This window comes from Branchiostoma lanceolatum, chromosome 6, assembly GCF_035083965.1.
Source record: "Branchiostoma lanceolatum isolate klBraLanc5 chromosome 6, klBraLanc5.hap2, whole genome shotgun sequence".
Taxonomy (NCBI): Eukaryota; Metazoa; Chordata; class Leptocardii; order Amphioxiformes; family Branchiostomatidae; genus Branchiostoma; species Branchiostoma lanceolatum.
In genome coordinates, this window is record NC_089727.1 from 9643179 (window position 1) to 9656908 (window position 13730).

Consider the following 13730-nt stretch of genomic DNA (forward strand, 5'->3'; position numbering starts at 1 on the left):
TAAAATTTAGGATTTGGAGTCTAGATCGGCAAAACCCCCTATAGGCCCCTTTGAAATGTAACTGAAGCAATATTAGTCAGTAAGCCCTATCAAGATTCTATAGATCTTTATTTTTCAATGACAATATTCAACCATACATTTCTTTTTTATGACTGTACAACTTCCTGTTACTGCCATGTTCAACAATAGCACCATAATCAAATGATGTTAAAGTGAGACATCATGTCTTCAAAATGTATCCTGAAGTTGGATTAAAGGATCTTTTTGCCTTATTTGAAGATATCTTTTAACTTTGCCAACATATCTTGCCATTCTCTCATGCCAGGCCCACCACTATGTGAAGCAACAGTCCTGGTGCATGTCAGCGGCTGTCCATGTTGCTGTCTACAGTCAAGAGGCAATATGTTTGGCTGGTAATTCTCCCTCGAACAGATGGCCGGCACCAATACAGCAAGAAGGATGGATTTTAGGCTGGTACACCAGGGTTGTTGCTTTCTGCATACAAGCATCGTGCCTGCGCGTTACAATGCATGGGTTCTACTAAAATCTATTCTGCTTCTTTTGCTGCATTTTGGCTGCAGCTTTCTTCTTCATCATCTGCAGTCTCTTGTTCGCATCCTGAGACTGCGATGTCGGCAGCTGCAGCATTCTTCCCCCGTTCCCTCCCGACTTCGACGCGCCGCTTCCCGATGGCTTTACGCTGGAACTCGACGGCGGCTTCCCCGAGCCTCCTCCTGGTTTTGCCATGCTGCTCCCCACACTACTACTGCTAGATAGGTATTTACTTGAACTCCCTGAAGAGGAAGATTTGGACACCACAGCAGCCTTCATGGCGGCGAGTCCCTGTTTACCGGACGTGGCGGCAGCGGGCTTGGCGCTGCTGAAAGGTCCGGTCGGGGCCTTGGTGGTTGTGGGGGTTTTGGGGAGGGAAGACTTGCCGCTGATGTTAGCGGCCCAGCTGGCCAGACCTGTCAGCTGGGAGCCTGAACTTGTGCTGGCCAGGGTCGATGATGATGTCATAGAGGACTGGAAAGCAAAAATTATTATATCTGTAAACTTCATAAGCTCCTTTTACTTTACAATGTGCTATGACATTCTCACCTTTCTAGTGTTATGTGTGTAGTACTAACTCTTCTTACTTTAAGTCTGTCAAGAAAGATAATATGCAAATAATGCAAGTATGTGCTGTGCCATCACTATGTCTGTAAACTTGTTAAGCTCATTTTACCTTACAAAGTGTTATATCATTCTGTTTTCTAGTACATGTAAGTGTAATGTGTGTTTTACTAACTCTCTCTACTTTATTTTGAGTTTGTTTAGAAAGTTCATATGCACATAATACAAGTATAAGTTAGATAGTAACCTCTACAGCAAACTATCAAATATCAAATACATAATGAAATCTTATGATAATGCTAAGTGATGCATAGGTAAGAGGTTTTCTTACTGTTTCTGATCTCTTAAAGAGCTGCATGGTAGAGAGGTCTGGAGTCTTAGGTTTAACAGCAGAGTGATCCTTCTCTCTGCTGCTGGACATGGTGGCAGATGGCTTGGTCTTCTGGGCCTTAGATGCCTGCAAACATGGTAGAACAAACTTGTAGAGAAACATATGCCAAAACAGCACACATATGCCAAAACAGGCAAATAAAAAAAGGCCACAAATGCACAAGATGAAAAAAAATTCAATGGCAATGTTATACAGCAGAGGGGCACACACACACAGGGGAGTTATGAGAACGGTTCATTGGACAGACCTTGAGTGGTGGTAGGGCCTGGATCTTGTTCTAGGACAAGTGACAAACAACAGTCATGTACATGGGTTCAACAGCAACAGGAGGCAAGTATCGCCTCAGTCACGTTTCCAAAAGGGCCCGTAAAGGTGTGTAGCCGATCTAGGCCACGGCTGGGCTTTGAAGTTTGGGGCTGGGCTCTAAAGCTTTCAGAGCTGTCTCCAGCTTTCAATTTTTGCCCATCCCACTCATTGTTCAATGATTGTTGGGAGGGGGGGGGGGGGGGTGTTCATCTATTTCAGGCCTTGAAAGGCAATAACAATGATTAGTGGTTGGGTGTTGTAAAGGAAAAGGCAAATTTTCATTCAATTGGAATTTTGAAGCCACTGTTGTTAATTTTCATTATTAAGTCATTTTAAGCATATGAAAATTTCATGTCATGAGGTAAATTTCCTTCATACTTCTCTACAGGCTTGGATCAGGTGTCTTTTTTGCCAGGACCCACACTGATTTTAACTGAGAATCAAAATAAACTGGGCGCCCAGAAATTACCTCCCATTTCAAAGTAACTACAACAACAAAAAAGAGTTCATAAACTACCCAATGGGGCGTCAGTTTGGAAATGTGACTGTGGCGTATGTCCACAACTTGTCTCCTCTGAAGTGCACTCGATTCAAACAATGCTGTGAGTCTTTGCACAAGAAACACATGTCAAATAAACAGTAGAGAAGTGAGGAGAGTCGTGTCTCACCATTTTCCTGATGGTACGGGCACAACGCTGACAGTACCACACCTTCCGAGGGTCGTTTACATCACTGTCTGTCACTGGTGGGCGGTGACAGTCCTAGATGGGAACAAGACAATGGGTTACTTTGATAACAGTAATTATAGCATGTAAATAGCTTTGTGCCTAACAGTTATCCTCATTTTCTAAATGCTCTTTGGTAAGACATATTCAATAATGATTCAAGCAGATTTTCCCAGCTATGACTTTGGCATGACATGGTCAGGGATTGAACCCCCAATCTACAACATGCAGAGTGAGGTACTGCTGCAGTGAGACTAACTATTACTGACCTGATGGTACAAGTTGTGGCACTCTGCACACTCTACAAGCTGGTTACCAGGGGTCACATTCATCTGTCTGCAGACAAAAAAGAAGAAATCAAGACTAATGCATCATAATACACTAGGAAAAGTGAAGTATACTTATCTATTTATAGATAGATAGATATCTATTTACTATACATCCAACAAGTTTTATAAGTCACAATTCTGAAGCAATTACATCGAAATTAAGGATAGAAAAGTCTTTGTAAAGTAGAAAGTAGAAAGAAACACAAAGTATCATATCAAATGGCTTGTGCTATGCATGCCAGAATAACAGTGTACAGTATCCATGTTGTACTACACAGGAGTAGCAATGATTAAAAAAATTCTGGGTTTTAACATGTGGATTTTCAACCTTCTCCATGCTACGGCAGCCTTTATGGACTGGTTATGCTGTTAGGCAGCAGGGGGACGGTTAAGTACTATAAATGCATGTACCAGTGGCATGTACTTTCGTGGTCTTATGATTTTGCAGTAAAAGCTCACCACATAAACACCGGCAAGAAAATAACCGCAAACATTTTAAGATTTACAGTAAGTACCACTGACCTGCAGATGACACAGACCAGCCCCATCTCTTCAGCAAACTCGTCAGCACTGGTCTCCATCCCTTCCTCTCCCTCCTCCTCGTCTGAGGATTGCTCCTTCTTCAGTACCGGCGGGGAGCCCTCGCGAACCACAGGCGGGTCTGGCTTCTCCAGCTTCGGCTTCTTGTGCTCTTTGTTCAGGTCAGTCAGGTCCTGCTTGAGCTGATACAACAGAGGAAATGCTATAATTCAAGTGTGTTTTATCATTAGTATCAATTCAAAGGACTTTAATAACTGTAACTTTTTGCAATTTATGTCAGTTGGATCATTTACAGATACCAATTATGTTAATGTGGATGTAATTTGCATCATCAATGCAAAATTGTCATAACTCATTTAAAAGGTAAATTGTAGGAATTTCACACTTCTGGCATGTGCACATATCCAGGCATAGTTTATGTAAATGTGGAAGGTATGAGATCTTTGAACTCTTGTTTTTAATGCAAATATAGATTGTCACTCTATTTTCATATCAATGAAGCAGGCAGGTGCCGACTGCCATGTTGGTGTCCCTATTTATTCTCCAAGCAGAGGTTTTGGTCGGCTGGGGTAGTAGTGGCCGGGGGGTTTTAACATTGCCTTACAGGAGGCAATGTTAAAACCCCCCCGGCCACTACCACCCCAGCCGACCAAAACCTCTGCTTGGAGAATAGTCCCTGTTTACATTTTAATGGATCATAGGGCAAGCGTACATTGTTGTATTTTATCAGCTAGTTTCTAAGTTCTCTTCTTGCATTCTCTTCTTTAAGCTGTAGACATTTGATAGTGTTTATTTGAGAAGATCAGAGGATACTCAAATGCCCCAAAATACTTCAGCTATGATTCACTGAAATGCTAATAGGGACACCAACATGGCAGCAGACACAGTGATGACATCATGTGACAATGCAATGTAACTGTAAACATTGAAATGTTTGCATTGGTTTCATTTTCGTGAAAACCTCTTCACTGGGAATATGTGTTTCCTGAGTATTGCTAGCTACTGCACTATAGAATTGTTTCAACCTCAAACTTAAAACACAGCAAAAACCTTCCTTTCCCTTCTACCATGAAATCGAGTTCCCACAAAAATTACTGAATTCACAGTACCTTCTCCAGACTCCTCTTGTCTGGCTGTTTTTTCGGCGGGTCTGGTGTGGATCTTCCAGTGCTGCTGCCGCTCAGAGAGGGGGACCGTCGCTCCTTCTGTCCCGGAACCATCAGCCTGCTCATCTGTCCATGGGGCGATCCCTTCCTCCCCTCTACATCCTGTAATGGTTAACACTTTGGTTAGGAGTGCTATGTATAACAATATAACAAACGTGTACAATCAAACCTGTACTAGTTATCACCTCTTCTAGCTAGCCTGAGTACCATCCTTCGTAGTGACTGCTGGCTCAATGCTTTTATGCTCAATGCTAACCATGATTAGCAAGCGAAAACCATGAAGCCAGCGGTCACTACAGAGGATGGTACTCAGGCTACACCTCTGCATAAGGACCACCTTGCCATTGTGGCCACTGTTTGGTGGGCCTTTTGATTATTTTTGTCATTGACTCAAGCGTTAAGAATTGTGTCTGTACTGACCACCTACGACCAATTTCTTCAAGTCCCTTGGGTGGTCAATACAGAAAGGCCTATATAGTCCTGGGATAACAAAGAACAATCCATACTTGTTAAATTGAGAGGCAAATAAAATGGTTCATTGTGTACAATGGTTTACAACATAATATTTCTTAAAAATGCATTTTTATTGGATATATAGAATAGACCGATCCCATAGCCCACCTGTCAAAAAGTTCAATAGAGCAAAATGAAAACATAAAAATGCAAAAATTTGACAGGCATGCAGCCAATCTCTCATTGGTCAGACCGCTAATTGCTACTCTCTCATTGGTTGAACAGCTAATTGTGATGGGCAGTCAGGATCGGTCTTTTCTCAAGGAATCTTTCTCTAGTCTACGATGCATTCAGCACACTGCACTCTCTATGCTACAAGAAGGGATTGTTTAACTCTATTCCAAGCAAAGACTAATTGGTTAGCAGAGGACAGAAGGAGAAAGAGATTGTAGGTGCAAAACCAAGGCACACAAGAGAGAAAAGTCACACTTGTCCGTTGACCTGTGCTTTCTCCTCAACTTGTGATTTCCCACCCACAGTGTCAGCTGATGGAGAATCCTCCACCTCAGGGGTACAAGAAGCAACAGTGTTACACTCCGCTTATTGTGCATGGACATGGTTCTCATTCATATAGGATAAAGTGGTCTGTGATTGGCTGTGATGGGTCAGATGACATGGTGCATGTTATGACTTTCTATTTTGATTTGTGATGGGTTGGGTCAAGTCATTCTATGGAGGGTCATAATTTGTCAGTTGGTTTACCTCTATATTGTATTTGGTAGATTCCAATATGGCTGACCCATGACATCACAAACCAACATGGCAGCGCCCACGGGCCCAAGGCTAAAACAGAACATATCTATATATGTAAATACACGGGCCATAAAATTACCCGACAATACTAGTAAATAATACCATCTGCTAGCATGTTCTGCCAAACTACTTGTACCTTTGTGCTTGTCAATCAAAACCTTTATGTCACATATAATATTTTCACAAGGCCTGTCCATAATTTTTGGGAACTCAACCATACCTTGTCAAGCTTTCCCGCCATTACTGATGATGAAGATGTGCCAAGCGACGGAGACGACTTGTTGAGTGCAGCATCGACCAGAGCCTTCAGTTTGTCTGTAGAGTCCTTACTCTTGGAGCGGAGGTAGCCCAAGGCCTTTATAAACACCGGATCCAACTCAAACGTAGCCATGATTTACTGCGTTGAGTTAGTCGGTGTTAAACTTGTAACAGTCGGCGAACTCGCGACCGTTTTCCTCTATCTCCTTCCAAAGATGATGTGGAATAGCGCACATTTTTTGAGGGGTGCTTACAATATATTTTTGATTCTGACAAAAACTAAGATTTTGTCAATATTCTAGAAAAAAAATTTGAAGATTTATATATTTTTTAAGAAATATAGACTTAAGATTTTCTGATTGTTAACAGTTACTGACAAATTACATGTTTTAGACATATTTGAATCGACTATTCTGGTAGTCAAAGGTCATAATTGTAGCGGAGGATGATGGGAAACCAAGATGGCTACCTTTGGGTAGAATTTTTGACAATTTCTGGAAATTCTTCATATTTCTGGCTTTATATGCTGTAAGGGACAAATTTTATTAGAGAAACTACTTGTCTTCTGTACAAACATATACCTGGGCAGTGATGACTGCATTACGTACTAGAATGTCTCTTCTAGCCGTTTCCAAAGCCTTCGTGTCAACGTTGGGGAGGGCGCAAAAGGCTTTCCGACCTTTCTCAACGTCCACCAGTCATTCGTCCCCCGAAAGCAAGAGAGTGGTTGTGACGGGGCTTGGACTCGTGACTCCGCTTGGAACGGGGATAAAGAACGTGTGGTCAAGGTTACTCAACGGAGAGTGCGGTATCACGGCTGTACAGGGCCCTGGGTATGAGAAGATTCCGTGTCAAGTTGCAGCTCACGTTCCCAGGGGAGCAGAGGAAGGGCAGTTCAACGAGGACGACTTTGTTTCAACGTCCGATAAACGTGCCATGGCAGACGGCATGATCTTCGCTCTCGCAGCTGCCGACGAAGCCCTGAAGGATGCGAAATGGAAGCCAGAATCTGAAGAAGATAGCAACATGACAGGTGTCGCCATTGGGACTGGTATGGTCAGTTTACAGGACATTGTGGACACTGGTGTTGCCCTTCGAGAAAGGGGCTACAATAGAGTTAGTCCGTACTTTGTTCCGAAAATCCTTGTCAACCTAGCAGCAGGGCATGTCAGCATGAGGTACAACCTGAAAGGACCAAATCACGCTGTGTCTACCGCATGCACCACGGGACTGCACGCCATCGGCGATGCGTACAGGTTCATCAAGTTTGGAGATGCTGATGTTATGGTTGCCGGTGGTACAGAGGCAAGTATCAATCCACTGGCATTCGCTGGATTCAGCAGGGCAAGGGCTTTGACAACCAAGTTTAACGACGACCCAAGGACAGCGTCTAGGCCATTCCATCCGGAGAGAGACGGTTTTGTGATGGGCGAAGGAGCTGGCATTGTGGTTCTGGAGGAATACGGTCATGCCAAGAGGAGGGGTGCGACCATGTATGCTGAAGTTCTAGGTTACGGGCTGTCGGGTGATGCAAGTCACATGACGGCACCTTCCGAGACTGGAGATGGAGCCATGAGGTGCATGAGGAGGGCTATGCAATGTGCCGGAGTCACCCCCTCTGAAGTGACATACATCAATGCCCACGCTACCTCCACGCCTCTTGGAGATGCTGTTGAAAACACTGCAATCAAAACAATATTCAACAGCTATACATCATCCTTGGCTGTTTCATCAACAAAGGGTGCAGTTGGCCACCTGTTAGGTGCTGCAGGTGCAGTGGAAGCCATTTTCACCATTCTAGCCTGTGCAGACGGAATGCTACCACCAACACTTAACTTGACCAAGGTTGACAAAGGCTTTGACCTGAACTATGTTCCCTGTAAGGCCCAAGAGTGGAAGATAAAGGAGAGAAGGAAAAGGGTTGCGTTGACAAACTCTTTTGGATTTGGTGGGACAAATGCGTCTATATGTATCAGTAGCATCAATTAACAGAACTGGGCATGTCTGGCTAGTGATTTTTGCTTTAGAAATACATAGAACAATGTTTGGTCAGCCAAAAGTAGCAATGACTAGCCATGTTTGAAATGGTATTAATGGTAATCTCATTTTGATCTCTATCTTTGCAATTACATACAAGTAATGATGAAGCAAAGGTACATGTATAACAATGTTTGGAAATAAAAATGTACTTGAGTTGTCAACCTCATCCAGTGTGATGAGATTGTCTGTGTTTTTTAATTTTTTTATTGAAAGACACAAGCCTATGGTCATGAGAGAACTTAGGCTTCATTTATGCCAAATACACACAAAATCTTATTGCCTGGATGTCTAACCTTCATCAAAATTACTAGCTCATTCAATGGGCTATGGAATAAAAGGGGTATGGAATAAAAAGACAGTTTGTAGTGTCCAAGGTATTTCTTTTGAATTCAAAACAAACTATTCAGACAGCAAACATATTGTCATATATGAATGATTGAATGGTTTATTGAACTTTAAGAAAGAACATTGCAGCCACAGGCTGAATAGATAAAGCAAATTTCATTACATGTATACATTATGACTGAGTGAATATATACATAATACATAATATCTAGTACTTTACTATTTTCTTTAATAACTAGATTAAACCACATCAAGCTTTATACATCAAAATTGAACTTCGAGTTCCATATATAGCTTTCTACTTTCTTTACTTTCTTTACATGACAGTGAAAAGCAGCAAAAAGTAAAATGGATTGTCCTCATTTTATACAAAATATATACTACATGTAGTAGTAGTACTTGTATGCATGGATATTGTAGTCCATATAGACTCATACATAGGCCTAAAGGCACAATAGGTAAGAATGCTTAACATCTTTGAAACTTGGAGAAAAAAAATATTTACTGGTCTATTTCCTATAGAGTTTACCTGATGAGAAGCAAAAATCACAGTTACTGAGTAAGTCCATTACTTTATGTTTCAGTCACTTAATTATCCATTACACATCATAATGTATATTGATATATGCTGAAGCAGTGTATTATGTGTGTCTTCACTGAGTCTCTCTGCAACCTTAAATACCAGTAGTCCTTCAAAACAACCACACAGTGGGTACTAAAGCATGTTCCCCATGGCCCCCCCTGCAGCACCCCCAGCTGCCCCTCCCCCCTCTCCATCTGGACCCCCTTTCCCCATACCAGACGGGTCCCCACTACCAGCACCCTTGTTCCTCCTCATGTCTTCTATCGCAGCCTTTCCTGCATCCTTTGCTGTTCTCTTGAGAATGGCCTTGATGCCGATGTCATCCATGTAGTGCCACGCTAGTCCAGCATTTCCCACTGTGTTGACGGCATCGTCTGCTACCCTCCCAGCCTGGGTACCATATCTGTGGAGGAAGAGGTCATACATCATCATCATATTTCTTACTCTTAAATCAAAGAGTAAGTCATACAACTGGAAAGAAAGGCTAATGTGTACGTATCAGAATGTGAAAGAATCATTGAGCCAGAAAAATATTACCATCCATGATCACATTAGAATGTAGTCAAGCTTGAACCAGTCTCTACTGATCATTCACTTCGATTTTTTAATTTAATAAAATCAATGAATTATAATCCAACAATGTCCAACATCTTCAGAAGAAAGGACGTAAAAGCATACAAATCAGAGTATAGATGCTAAAAGGTGTATATTACATGTAATGATATCCTGTGATGTAAAATGTCTTACTTGTGTTCAACAGTTTCCACTGTAGCATTACCAATGTTCTTGGCAATAGACACAGCTGCCGCCTCTAGGGCTATGTAGACTGTGCTGAAGGCTGGGAAGAATAAAGTCAAAATCACATGTCAAGATAATCAAATTAACACTACCTGTCATGTCATTGTGCTACCTATCAATATCAAAATAAGGTCTAGTTGTTGCCTCTTTCTTAGAAAATCATCTGTGTAGATTTATTGTATTTGCAAAGTTTTGTTTTAACCTGAAATTGAAAAGGAATAGAATATTTCACTGCATATTCATTTAACGAACATAATTACATGGAATACAGAATTAGAATATTTTCAAACTAAATCCAATACTATATGCCCTGTCCCTGAGGCATTGCCAAAAATGTACCATACCTTGTAATCCACCTGCTGCAACCTCTACAACTCCATCCATTGTTTTCTTCTTCTTCCCATCTGTGTCATCCTTCACACTGTCTGGGAGGAGCTGGGTGCCCACCCTCTTCACATGGGGCGCCAGCTCACGTCCAACCCTCAAGGTCAGGTCTCTCACAGCTATCACCACAGCCTTGGTCACTTTCAAGGTCACATGGGTCGTAGCCCTCGCAACCTATAATTGAAAAAAGGGAGAAAAAAGGTTAAAACCCTTCCCATACCTTATGGTTGTCAGGGCTCGAAGTTAACTATGTCCCTATGTCCCGGGGCCACCAAAATTTGACCTGGGACAACTCAAAAATCAATTTGGGACACATTTGGGACAATCAGGGCTCCTGAGTGCCACTGTGCTCCTCCCTTGTGAAACTGTATACTGGTCCCACCCACTGTTTTTGGTGTGGTACTAGTCTTCTCAAAATCAATCATCATTTATCACTCAGCATAGTGAAAGGAAAGCCTGTCCCAGCTAGGCTGTGGCACATGTCTGCTCCCCTGACAGGGGGTCAGCAGAGGGATGGTCACACCTCATTTACTTGATTAAGGTTTGCCCTGCAAGATTAGAAATCAAACATTTTCGGATTTATTCTACCTCCCCAAGAGCCACCGCATCAATGAAGTCTTTAAACTCTGCAGAATTATGCTTTTTCTTTTATAACCTATTAAAATACATTATTTCAGGTTGTTAACAATATTTCTGGTTGTTAACTTTGTTGAAACTTGTGTTTACTACTGAGTGTATATACCTTTGTATGTATTATATTTTTCAAATTTCATGCAATTTTCTATTTTACAATACACAATTTTGTATATAACTAAAAAAAAATATTCTAACACAGATTGGCTTGGGCTCAGGTCCTGACTTGAGTATAGGTCCAAACCTGAACATGAACCTCTGGAACTGAATGCAGACCAGACACTAAGTTCATATCTTTGGCCCTGGTTGGGACACTTCAGGACACTTTCGGGACAGTTGAAATCCACTTTTGGGACAATGTTGGGACAGTAGGGGAAAAAGTTAATTTCGAGGCCTGGTTGTTCCCATCTCCATTTCTATAGCCCCTGGGCTACACAGTTGTGAAAGTACTACAGGGGGCTGGTCCACTGGTAGTGGTGTCACTGCTGTGTGTTCAACTACGTAAATACCATACTCTTTCCCATAAATACTGAGTGCTAAAGCAGCATGAACCATTCCAAAATAAAAGTCTTTGGTATGACCTGGCCTGGATTAAAACCCACAATACAAAGCAAGTACTAGTACTCTACCCACTACTAGTACTTTAGTAGGCTATTGCACTGGCACTGCAAAGTCACATGACATACACTTGTCTTTGCACATTGACCTTAGTTACATACTATACTGTACTGTACATAGCCTGTATAGCGCTTAAGCTTAAACATAATCTGGATGGAGTTCTGACTAACCTGAGCTCCCTTGACATATTTGGGGTCAACCTCGGCAGGTTTCTCGTCAGGCCTGATGTGCTCCTTCAGCTTTGCCGTACCCTTGGTCACCAGCTTTCCTGTCAGTTCAGCTCCTTTGGTTGCTCCCCATGAAACCCACTCAGCTCCTGAGAACATTAAAAATACAGACTTGCTTCAATTTGAGGATGAGTGTTATTATCAGTAAGCCTACAGCTGACATCTACCTAACACTGTAACAGTAAGGAGAAACAATAGCTAATTAAAATACTTACATCCAATAACAGTATACATGATAAGATGTAAATGTATAACAAGGTAACAGCAAACCAAAAATCATGAAAATCCATTCATCCCTTCTTCACTTATCCTGTTCCCAAGTTTCAACAAAAACATACCTGCAGTACCAAGAAAATTAGATATGATGCCCAAACCAACACCATTTATTCCTGAGCCCCAAAATTACCAAAATATATGACCTCTGCATGTTCAGAACTAAATGAGATACCAAAACTGGAAGTTTTCCTGCAATACCATAGTTAGGAGGCCCATAATAGAAATTGTCCTTAATTTTTTGTTTTGTCAACATGAAGTATTGACAAGAATGAATTCGTACCAACAACTAGCCCCTTGGACACCTTCTGGCTCCACTGAGGCACCTCTTTGTTGGCTGTAGGCTCTTCATGCCTTTCTGGAGCGACTTCAGGTCTCTGTGGAGCTACTTCTGGTCTCCTCGGAGCAACTGCAGGTCTCTCCGGAGCAACTTCTGGTCTCCTTGGAGCAACTTCTGGTCTCTGTGGAGCGACTTGAGGTCTCCGTGGAGCTTCCGCTGGGGGTGCTGTTGGTACTGTGCCCCTGGCTCCAACCACCTGAGTCAGGTCTCCAACACCAGCCTCTCCAACCCCCGCCTGAGCCTCAGGAGGCTGTGTATGGAGTTGTGAGTACTCCTGTAGTAGGCTCTGAAACTGTGCCTGCTGCACACCATCAACTTCTGAGGAGATGACAACCCCCACACATGACCCGTACTGTCCGGACAGGACATCGGGGAACATGTAGGCACCGTTGTTGCTGTGCAGGGTAGGTGATTGGCCAGGAACGAGAGGGTACAACCAATCAGAGACTTGAAGGAAGGTTGTGTTCTGCTCGGGAATTTTGACGACTCTAAGCGGGCCTGGGTAAGAAGGGGCACTGACATGACCATCTGGACTGACGTAGAATATCTGTACACCATCTGGGATGCACAGGAGTTCGTCAGCATCAGTGAAGACATTACTTCTCCCTGATGCCTCCTCCTCGGACAAGATACTGTCTCCTAGGGAGATAAAGTCTCGCTCGTCAGCCGTAGACCCCGCTGAGATGTGACCTCGCGGAACCATCTCTGAGTATGCAGGGGGCAAATCATTATCTACTTGTGTGGAGGTGGATGGTGCTCCAGGGGTTACTGATGAGGGTGGGGGAGGGCGTGTCGGTGGGGCTACCGGTCTCGTAGTGGCAGGTGCTGAAGGCTCGCTTTCACTTGGTGGTGCGGTAGGTTCAACTGGCCCGGTAAGCCCGTTCTGCTGTGGCGCCATCATCGGCTCTAAATACTCAAGCCTGGCTTTAACCTGAGCCAAAGACCTTGTCATCTTACTTCGAAGTTTCGTGGCTTCTTGTCTGTCACACTGGATTTGGAACCCCTTTTCCAAGTGGTGACGTGCTCGCTGGTACAGCTCCACAGCTTTGGCTACGTCCCCGCTCTCGTCAGAAGTCAGGGCCTGGTCTACGTAGATGAACGCATCGTGACATTCCCTCTTCAACGCTTGGTACTGCTCCTCTTCGGTACTAGAACTTTCTGCCCTCCCCCCTCTTTCCATAACTTGAGCGTCCATCTTGGATTTCCCTTTTTCCAAACCCGGAAGTTAACGTTGACAGCTCCTTCTAGTCTTAGATTCGTTAGTGTTGTTGAACTACGCCTTCCTTGGGTTCTTATATGTTTATCTCAGGATACATGAGTCAGATAAAAGGTGCAGAAATATACCAGGTGTCAACATTAGTCACCCGACGACATCTCGTGAGCCTGACGGCA

The 13730-nt window shown here is 43.0% G+C and overlaps 3 protein-coding genes across 5 annotated transcripts; 1 reads left to right on the forward strand and 2 right to left on the reverse strand.

The window, feature by feature from the left end:
* Positions 1 to 89: 89 nt before the first annotated feature.
* LOC136436480 (integrator complex subunit 12-like) lies at positions 90 to 6331 on the reverse strand. 3 transcript variants are annotated; one of them, XM_066430481.1, is made up of 9 exons: positions 6060 to 6331; positions 5528 to 5590; positions 4517 to 4675; positions 3390 to 3589; positions 2808 to 2874; positions 2482 to 2574; positions 1755 to 1784; positions 1448 to 1573; positions 90 to 1026 (listed from the first exon to the last, which is right to left on the reverse strand). In XM_066430481.1, the coding sequence occupies exons 1-9, from the start codon at positions 6228 to 6230 to the stop codon at positions 541 to 543; spliced, it is 1395 nt and encodes a 464-aa protein (XP_066286578.1). In that variant the 5' UTR covers positions 6231 to 6331; the 3' UTR covers positions 90 to 540. The 3 variants fall into 3 exon arrangements, with proteins under 3 accessions (XP_066286578.1, XP_066286580.1, XP_066286579.1); XM_066430483.1 differs by lacking the exon at positions 5528 to 5590; XM_066430482.1 differs by lacking the exon at positions 1755 to 1784.
* A 181-nt stretch (positions 6332 to 6512) lies between these two features.
* Positions 6513 to 8303, forward strand: LOC136436479 (3-oxoacyl-[acyl-carrier-protein] synthase, mitochondrial-like). Its single transcript, XM_066430480.1, has one exon. It carries the CDS (start codon positions 6689 to 6691, stop codon positions 8084 to 8086), a length of 1398 nt encoding a protein of 465 aa, XP_066286577.1. The 5' UTR covers positions 6513 to 6688; the 3' UTR covers positions 8087 to 8303.
* Positions 8304 to 8566: 263 nt separating this feature from the next.
* Positions 8567 to 13676, reverse strand: LOC136436476 (spartin-like). The gene is made up of 5 exons (XM_066430476.1): positions 12282 to 13676; positions 11669 to 11814; positions 10208 to 10421; positions 9813 to 9903; positions 8567 to 9468 (listed from the first exon to the last, which is right to left on the reverse strand). The coding sequence occupies exons 1-5, from the start codon at positions 13531 to 13533 to the stop codon at positions 9198 to 9200; spliced, it is 1974 nt and encodes a 657-aa protein (XP_066286573.1). The 5' UTR covers positions 13534 to 13676; the 3' UTR covers positions 8567 to 9197.
* Positions 13677 to 13730: the final 54 nt, after the last annotated feature.